General features: G+C 44.0%; 1 protein-coding gene across 9 annotated transcripts in view; it reads right to left on the minus strand.

The window, feature by feature from the left end:
- Positions 1-10,121, minus strand: part of PPP2R5C (protein phosphatase 2 regulatory subunit B'gamma) — a 162,892-nt gene that overhangs the window by 26,041 nt on the left and 126,730 nt on the right. For all 9 annotated transcript variants that reach the window (XM_032287367.1, XM_032287375.1, XM_032287374.1 and 6 more), the window contains 2 exons: positions 8,800-8,908; positions 6,972-7,025 (listed from right to left, as the gene is read on the minus strand). In XM_032287367.1, coding sequence (XP_032143258.1) covers positions 6,972-7,025; positions 8,800-8,908 — 163 coding nt within the window. The remainder of the gene's footprint in view (positions 1-6,971; positions 7,026-8,799; positions 8,909-10,121) is intronic.

Genomic DNA, 10,121 nt, shown 5'->3' on the forward strand with positions numbered 1-10,121 from the left:
AAACAAACAAAACCCCCCAAAAAGCCAAATAAAAAGGAAGTGCTGAGAGTTTTGAAGTCTGACATAAAAATCTACCACACAAGTGTCTTAAAAAGGAATTATTTCTAAACATGCATCATTTAATGATCCTCCTAGCTCAAAACTATTTAATAAGTACTTAACTGCATTCTTACTACACTCTATTGGAATCACTATTAAGGACACAGCAGATGCAAATCACTTCCTATGTCTATTTCTCTTCATTTGTCAAATGGAATTTTATTAGAAGTATGTTAATTTTTGAACTAGACAAAAAAATCAATTTAGCTATTCCATTCCTCTGGAAAAGGTATCATTTCTGGGATCGGATTCACACACGGGCCTTCCTTTCCACATTGTCTAGAACGAGCTGTGACCAGCAGCAGCTATTTCGCCGCTTCCGTGTGGCTGTGTTTTGCGGAGGAGGGTGTCTGCTTGGGGAATGCTAATCCGAGGCAACAATGGCTGTGTGCTGTGGGGTGCTGGGTGCTGCACAAGGCCCGCAGCTTTCCTCTGGAAGCCCAAGGACTGCCCGCTCCTTGGAGAGGGCAGGCGAGCAAGTGGCCCCAGCCTTGAGTTTTGGGGAGCCCCCATCCTGTCCTGGCAGACCAAGGAGAAAGAAGAGTTGCTACCATGCCAGGAAGTAAAACGGGATGAGCCTAAAGAGGCAGGTGGGTGAACACGGACAGTTTTACTGCTGTGAAATCTCTGATGAGGTTCTGTTCTTACAACAAAGTGTTTCACGTGCCCAGAAAGCCTGTGAGCACTGTACACAATCAGCAAACGAAGAATACCACTTACAGGTGGCCAGCAGGGCAGCACGTCCTTCAGGGCTCAGACTTTGATGTGGGTCTTAAACATTCCTGAGCCTGGACATTGATGGCTTTGGGGTCCCTTTGGTGCAGGCCTGTGAGATGGACGTGGACACCAGGTGTCCTTAGTGTTGCCGCGCAGATACACACCTGCACAAAGGCCTATACTTTGATCTTATCATCAACAAGCTTTCAATGCTGAAGCAAGGCAAAATGGACTTTGTGTTTTCATAAAATAGGCATTTCAAAAGAGGAAATTTACCGCAATGAGGGTCTGAATGTTTTTAACGTGTAGGAAATTAAATCTGCTTTCTAAAGCCAGGACAGTACCATTACATTATCTGTACAGCAGAAAACTAAGCTAAGTATTCTGGGTGGGAACATCGGGGCCTGCGTTGGCAGGGTTTGCCCCTTCTTTGCACTGGTGCCAAGTCAGAGACCTGCATGTAACATTCATGCTGGAAGGACCCCACTGAACCACACCCACCCAGTCTTTTGCCCTCTTTTAGACAACTGAAATTAATAGCTCTCACTCTTGCAGTTATATTCACTTTATTTACTATATTAGTGGGAATTAAAGACACTTACAAACGTTCTCTGCTTTTATGTTACTTAGAGATAGAAGAGAGAATAAGGTGGGGCTCATTCGCTGAGCCCTCAGTGGAGGAGGATTAGGGTTCAGACTGATAGAGATGCTAGGGGCTTAGGTGGGGGCAGCCTTTCTCTGTGGTAAATGCAATGTTGCTTTTGGTGAATTCTTCGGGATTTTTTGTATGAGAAATTACAAAAGAAAGAAAAGTTACAAAAGAAAAGCACAAAGAAAAATTACAAAAGAAAACTCTGCATACTTTTTTTTTTGAGACGGAGTTTTGCTCTGTTGCCCAGGCTGGAGTGCAATGGCGCGACCTTGGCTCACTGCAACTTCCGCCTCCCAGGTTTAAGCAATTCTCCTGCCTCAGCCTCCCGAGTAGCTGGGATTATAGGCATGTGCCAACATGCCTGGCTAATTTTATATTTTTAGTAGAGATGGGGCTTCTCCATGTTGATGAGGCTGGCCTTGAACTCCTGACCTCAGACGATCTGCCTGCCTTGGCCTCCCAAAGTGCTGGGACTGCAGGCGTAAGTCACTGCGCCTGGCCCTGCACACTTTAAAAAAAAAATCTCTCCTTCTGTATCTTTCTTTACCTTCTATTTTTACTTACTTATTTGAGACAGGGTCTTTCTCTGCCACTCAGGACGGAGTGCAGTTGGTACGTTTACAGCTCACTCTAGCCTTGACCTCCTGGGCTCAAGCAATCTTTCCACTTCAGCTTCTTGAGTAGCTGGGAACACAGGTACACGTCACCATGCCCAGCTAATTAAAAAAAAATTTTTTTTTCCTTAGGAGAGAGGAGGTCTCACTATGTTGCTCAGGCTGGTCGAAAACTCCTGGCCTCAAGGGATCCTCCTGCCTTGGCCTCCCAAAGTGCTGGGATTAGGAGTATGTGCCACCTTGCTCAGTTCTTTTTTATTTTTGAATAGAAAAAGGTGGGAGAGGAGAGGAGAGATAATTTTTTTTTTTTTTTTTTTTTTACAAATTACTTTCTCAAGTAAAATCTCTGTGATAGTTAAAACTGAGTGTCAACTTGATTGGATTAAAGGATGCAAAGTATTGATCCTGGGTGTGTCTGTGAGGGTGTCCCCAAAGGAGATTCACATTTGAGTCAGTGGCTAGGAAAGGCAGACCCACCCTTGATCTGGGTAGGCACCATCCAATCAGCTGCCAGCAAGGCCAGAATAAAAGCACGCAGAAGAACACGGAAGGACTAGATGGGCTTAGCCTCCCAGCCTCCATCTTTCTCCCGTGCTGGATGCTTCCTGCCCTCGAACATTGGACTCCAAATTCCTCAGCTTTAGGACTCGGGCTGGCTTCCTTGCTCCTCAGACTGCAAACGGCCTATTGTGGGATCTTGTAATCATGTGAGTTAATACTCCTTAATAAACTCTCCTTTACATACCTATCCTATTAGTTCTGTCCCTCTAGAAAACCCTAATACAACCTCTTCGCCGGGTGCAGTGGCTTACACCTGTAATCACAGCACTTTGGGAGGTCGAGGTATCACCTGGGGTCAGAAGTTTGAGACCAGCCTGACCAGCATGGCAAAACCATGTCTCTACTAAAAATACAAAAATTAGCCAGGTGTGGTGCTGTGAGCCTATAGTCCTAGCTACTTGGGAGGTTAAGGCAGGAAAATTGCTTGAACCCGGGGGGTGGAGGTTGCAGTGAGCCACGATCATGCCACTGCACTCTAGCCTGGGTGACAGAGTGAGATCCTGTCTCAAAAAAACCCCAAAAACAACAACAAAAACCAACCTCTCACTCTTGAGTTTGGAGAAGACCTTAAATACAGGCAGAGGAGTTAAGGCGTGTAACCACTATAAAAAATACAGTAAAATAAAATCCCTAATGAGTTTTATTAACACCATCTCATTTTTCTTTTTCCTACCTAGACATGTCTTCAGTCAGTTAAGGAGAATAAAAATAACACCTCCTCACCCTAAACCTTGACTGTGCTTGATGCTGAAGTGTGATGAGATTTGGTACATTTCCTTGGGAGCTCCCCAAAATCTCAGGCAGAGGCTTCTGGGGGCTGGAGGGGGAGCGTGCAGGGACGTGTCGCTCCACGAGGGCCCGGCAGGGCAGGGTGGGCCCAGCTCACAGCTCTGTAGCCCCTGCTGCCTCTGCAGCTGCAGTACAAGAGCCCTTCTTGAATTTTGTGGGTGAAACGGAGGGAAACTACACATAGAATTTAAAACCTTCAAGAAAGCAGAGACCAGAGCCAGCTTAACTCAGAAATTCAATGTTAAGAATTTCTCATGTAATTCACTATAAAAATTACAATGTCACAAGAGAACTGTGAAAGACAGAAAGGGCCCAGGGGTGACAAGACCTAGTCTTAACTGTGACTTTTAAAAGAGCATTCAAATATTTGAATTGGCTCCTAACATTCCTTGACACTCAAATAATTAAAAAAAAAAACACCCAATTTAAAAAATGGGCAAAGGATTTAAATGGACATATCTGCAAAGAAAATATACAAACATATATATATATGTGTGTGTGTGTGTGTGTGACAGGGTTTTACTCTCTTGCCCAGGCACACACCATCATGCCTAGCTAATTTTTGTATTTTTTTGTAGAGATGGGGTTTCACCATGTTGCCCAGGCTGCTCTCCAACTTTTGGGCTCAAGCCATTCTCCCATCTCAGCCTCCCAAGTGTTGGGATTACAGGTGTGAGCCACCACACCTGGCCAAGAAGATATACAAATTTTGGTCAGTAAGCACTGAAAAGATGCTTAACATTCTTAGTCATTATTGAACTGCAAATCAAAACCACACGAGATACTGCATCCAACCACTAGGATGGCTATAATGAAAACCGCAGGTCAGGCATGGTGGCTCACACCTGTAATCCTAGTGTGAGGGAGGCTGAGGCAGGTAGATCACCTGAGGTCAGGAGTTTGAGACCAGCCTGGCAAACAGGGTGACAAGACCTAGTCTTAACTGTGACTTTTAAAAGAGCATTCAAATATTTGAATTGGCTCCTAGCATTCCTTGACACTCAAATAATTAAAAAAAAAAAAAAAAACCCAATTTAAAAAATGGGCATGTCTGCAAAGAAAATATACAAACATATATATTCATCTTAAATTGCAATACTAATAAACAGGTTGATTTCATTCAGGGGTTATAGTTTTCAAAGTAACTTTAATTGTAGGTTCCTTTATTGCAGTGATGATTTTATGTAATGAGATTGCCGCCTCATCCCTCATTGCACTTTACTCTTTTAAATGTAAAGCACTTGGGCGGTCGCAGCCACTAAATTTTAGTGTGTGATTCCGCCTCTACTAAAAATACAAAAATTAGCCAGCAGTGGTGGCGGGCACCTGTAACTCCAGCTACTCAGGAGGCTGAGGTAGGAGAATCGCTTGAACCCAGGAGGCGGAGGCTGTAGTGATGTCACTGCACTCCAGCCTGGGCAACAGAGTGAGACTTCATCTCAAAAAATTAAAAATAAGAAGTAAACAACAGCAGCAGGCCGGGCGCGGTGGCTCAAGCCTGTAATCCCAGCACTTTGGGAGGCCGAGGCGGGTGGATCATGAGGTCAAGAGATTGAGACCATCCTGGCCAACATGGTGAAACCCCGTCTCTACTAAAAATACAAAAAATTAGCTGGGCATGGTGGCGCGTGCCTGTAATCCCAGCTACTCAGGAGGCTGAGGCAGGAGAATTGCCTGAACCCGGGAGGCGGAGGTTGCGGTGAGCCGAGATCGCGCCACTGCACTCCAGCCTGGGTAACAAGAGTGAAACTCCGTCTCAAAAAAAAAACAAAAAAACAAAAAACAGCAGCAGCAGGAGCAGAAGCAGTGGTGAGGATGCAGGAAACGGGAGCCTTTGTGCACTGCTGCGGGGAACGTAAACAGGGCAGTCGCTGTGGAACACAGCATGCTGGTTCGTCCAACAGCTAAACATGCAATTACCATGTGATTCAGCAATCCCACTTCTGGATATATATCCAAAGGAATTGAAAACAGGATCTATAACAAATATTTGTACGCCAGTACGGTATATAAAGAGCCACATTATTCGCAATAGCTAAAAAGTGGGAACAACCCAAGTGTACACTGAAAACACAACGGGTAAACACAATGTGCTCTATCCGTACAGTAGAGCAGCGCCCAGCCGTGATGAGGAATGAAGCTCTGATACACAGCACGAGGAGGAACCCTGGAAGACATGACGCTGCGTGAAATGAGCCCACTGCAAAAGGACAAGCGTTTTATGATCACCTAGAGTGGTCAAATTCAAAGATAAAGCCGATTACAGGTTAGGAAGGCCTGGAGGTTAGCAGGGGCCACAGCGAGGGGGAATTGGGAGTTACCGTTTAATGGGTAGAATTTCTGTTTGGGATGACAACAAAGCTTTGGAAATGGTGTGATGGTTGCACAACATTATGAATGTAATTAATGCTGGCGAACTGTACATTAACACGGTTAAAATCACAAATTTTATATGTATTTTAGCACCATTTAAAAAAATTCAAAATGTAACATACCAAAAATCTTAGAAGTATACTCTTTAAACGGGTGAATTGTATGGTATGTGAATTGTATCTCAATACAGTTGTTTCAAACAATCTACTTAAATGCTTACACTGGTACCTGACATGTCTGCTTTGTTAACGCTGGCTCTGATAGCCTTTTTATTTTTTATTTTTATTTATTTACTTTTTTGAAATGGAGATTCACTCTTGTTGCCCAGGTTGTAGTGCACAGGTGCACTTGGCTCACCGCAGCCTCTGCCTGACAGGTTCAAGTGATTCTCCTGCCTCAGTCACCCGAGTAGCTGGGATTATAGGCATTCACCACCACGTCCAGCTAATTTTGTATTTTTAGTAGAGACGGGGTTTCTCCGTGTTGGTCAGGCTGCTCTTGAACTCCTGATCTCAGGTGATCCATCTGCCTTGGCCTCCCAAAGTGCTGGGATTATAGGCATGAGCCACTGCGCCCAGCCCTGGTAGCCTTTTTATTTTTAATAAACATAAAATGTTAAGAAAATTACAAATCCTTTCACATAATTATGGAGGCTGAAAAAAAACTACAAATCCACGCACTGAACAGCAGTAATCTAATGCTGACTTGTGATTCAATGATCATAAAACAGTCACAGTGTAACCTGGAAAGTATTTTCAAGATGGTAAAACCTCTTCCTTACAAGAAGAATTTCAAACCCTAACTATAATTCCTCTGATCATAATCAGTTCAATATGTTGTCAAACCAAGCAGATGTGAAACTACGGAATCACACACTAAAATGTAGTGGCTGCGACCGCCCAAGCGCTTTACATTTAAAAGAGTAAAGTGCAATGAGGGATGAGGCGGCAATCTCATTACATAAAATCATCACTGCAATAAAGGAACCTACAATTAAAGTTACTTTACTTTGAAAACCTATAACCCCTGAATGAAATCAACCTGTTTATTAGTATTGCAATTTAAGATGAAAAAGTCTGAATGGCAATTTGGTGAAGCAGATGTTGTAATATTTACATTTAGTGAAATACACACATCTTACAATACGAGCTAGCAACGGTACTCACTGGTTCTGTGAGGGTGCTGTCCTTCTCTAAAAACTGCACTACACAGTACGCCAGCTAAACAGTAAAAGGAGAAAGAGCATTAACATTTCAACATAGAAGCTTCATTCAGCACCTTCCTACGGCAAGACAAGGACCCAAAGTACAGACAAAGCCGTTGTGTAATTCTGATGTTGCCCCCAGGGTGTGCCACCCCAACTGCCCGGCAGGCCCCATGGGAGGCTCTGAGTGGGACTTTCAGGGAGGGACCCCAGGAGCAATGACCAACAGATAAATCTTTCCCCATTAATTGGGGATAGATCAGAAAGGCGAAACATAAAAATAAGAAAAATAAATCAGAAAACAGTCTTTCTAGTGCAACTATCACTAAGTCAATCCAGTATGATGGGGATTTTGTCGTGGTCCTTGAGATTACAATCCACAAGTAATCTAACAGCAGGGAAAACAAATTACAATCTGGTTCCATCTTAAATCTCCCAACTATTAAGTTCTTTTGTGCAACAATTAATATGATAATCTGACTGGATGCAAAGATATTACCAGTTAAGAGCAGTCAGAGAAAATAAATATTTCCTAGGAAGAATCAATTAAAGAATGTACTTTTTGGCTGGGCACGGTGGCTCACACCTGTAATCCCAGCATGCTGGGAGGCCGAGGCGGGAGGATCACAAGGTCAGGAGTTCAAGACCAGACTGCCCAACATGGTGAAACTCCATCTCTACTAAAAAATACAAAAATTAGCTGAACATGGTGGCTCATGCCTATAATCCCAGCTACTAGGGAGGCCGAGGTAGGGGAATTGCTTGAACTGGGACCCAGAGGAGCAGTGAGCTGAGATGGTACCACTGCACGCCAGCCTGAGCTACAGAGCGAGACTCCATCTCAAAAAAAAAAAAAAAGAAGAATGTAATTTTTGTCACTTGTCACTTAGCCCCTACCACAAGCCCTGAAACTGGGGTGCGGCAGAAAGGAGCCTTGTGCGCTCCTAGGCCTGTGCTGGGGTGTGACTGCTCGGTGCCTGGCCCAGTGACAGTTGAAAGTGAACAAAGACACTGACTGCAGCCAAAGGGTGAAAGAAAGCCAAGTCCAGGCAAATGCAGCCCATTAGCCACTTACTGCCAATTTTTCAGCACAGCCGTAGTTACACTGCTGTAGTCTTAAACATTCACAGTTTTAGTTTATTTATTTATTTTTGAGCTGGAGCTTCGCTTTTTACCCATGGTGGAGTGCAATGTCACGATCTCGACTCACTGCAACCTCCACCTCCCAGGTTCAATCGATTCAGCCTCCTGAGTAGCTGGGATCACAGGCATGTGCCACCACGCCCGGCTAGTTTGTATTTTTAGTAGAGGCGGGGTTTCTCCATATTGGTCAGGCTGGTCTAGAACTCCCAACCTCAGGTGATCTATCTGCCTCGACCTCCCGAAGTGCTGGGATTAGAGGCAGCTTTTATTTTCTTAAAAAACACTCTTATAGGCCATTCATTGGACACGGACCTAAATAGGCTTTTCTCTTTAAGGTACTAAATTTTCGATTATACTACAGAAAACTCCTCTCAGAAGTCTTCCTTGACTCCTTCCAGAGAATTACTTCTTTCTCTATGCTTAAAACTAATTTAAAAGTTCTGTATTACAGAGATTTTTCTGAATTTCTTAAAATGAATTTTTCTTTACCCCTTTATTCTTTCAATTATCACCAGAAGGTTGTCACCAATGTCAGTAGTGTCATATGAAGAAGAAAGCACTCTTGGTTAAGGCTGGATTCACTACCTTGTGTTCAGTCCTGTTCAAATGCCAACAGCTGTTTTCTTGGAGCCTCCCCTGCCCCTTACCTGGGGATGGTAGACACTCAGAGATTTCACTTTGTGCAAAGGTAGTAACACCTTCAATAAGAAAATCTTGTGCTCTTCTTTCAGTGGTAAGGCAAATCCATTAATTATACTGTAAAAAGAACATTTATTCAGTTTGAACATTTACACATTCCAGATTTTAAACAGGTATCTTGCTGTTTTTCTTTCAATTTTTGTTTTCAGCATCAAAACCCAGCAGGCAAAATATACAGAGCCAAGCATGTTATCATGCACTTGTGCACCAGCTAACTTGGGAGGCTGAGGCCAGAGGAACATCTAAGCCAGGAGTTGGAGGCTGTAGTGTGTCATAATCGCACCTGTGAATAGCCATGTTCTCTAGCCTGGGCAGTATAGTGAGATCCTATCTAGGGGTCTGTGGAATACGTCACAGAGCGCTCCAGTCCCTGCAATAGCCTAGGAGGGAAATATGATGATTCCTCCTATATATATATACATACGTATGTGTGTGTGTATGTGTGTGTATCAGAAAAAAGAGGATACCAGTAAAAGTTTAAAAATATTAAATGCCTTTGAGGAAGCATGGTTATTTTTATCTCTGTAACTACATGATAATTAAAAAATTCTGGGTTTACAGGTGTTACCCAGAACAGCAGAAAGCTGGCTCAACAGCAGGAGCTCCTGGTGGCAAAATCTTCCTTCCTAAACAGGCTAGGAAGATGGGACAGTTCACGTGGGACCCCCACACCCAGCACCTTGCCTCAGCCTTATCCATCTTCAGGAATTCGTGCTGCCTAGAGTAATTCAGGGTCATTAGTTTAATATCGGTAACAGAGACCCGGTGGGTGCTGAATGAGTGTTGGTTTAAAATGAGTTAGGGCTGGGAGTGGTGGCTCACACCTGTCATCCCAGCACTTTGGGAGGCTGAGGTGGGTGGATCAACTGAGGTTAGGAGTTCAAGACCAGCCTGGCCAACACGGTGAAACCCGGTTTCTACTAAAAATATAAAAATTAGCTGGGCGTGGTAGCGTACGCCTGCAGTCCCAGCTATTTGGGAGGCTGAGGTGAGAGAATCGCTTGAACCCGGGAGGAGGGGGTTGCAGTAAGCTGAGATCATGCCACTGCACTCCAGCCTGGGCAATGGAGGAGACTCCATCTCAATTAAAAAAAAAAAAAAATCAGTGGCCGGGCGTGGTGGCTCACGCCTGCAATCCAAGCACTTTGGCGGCCAAGGCAGGTGGATCACCTGTGGTTGGGAGTTCAAGATCAGCCTGACCAACATGGTGAAACCCCGTCTTAAAAAAAAAAAAAAAAAAAAAATCAAGTACATCTTAAGCATGAATGTG

Source organism: Sapajus apella, unplaced genomic scaffold (genome assembly GCF_009761245.1).
Source record: "Sapajus apella isolate SASKATOON/1434 unplaced genomic scaffold, GSC_monkey_1.0 scaffold20, whole genome shotgun sequence".
In the NCBI taxonomy this organism is placed as follows: Eukaryota; Metazoa; Chordata; class Mammalia; order Primates; family Cebidae; genus Sapajus; species Sapajus apella.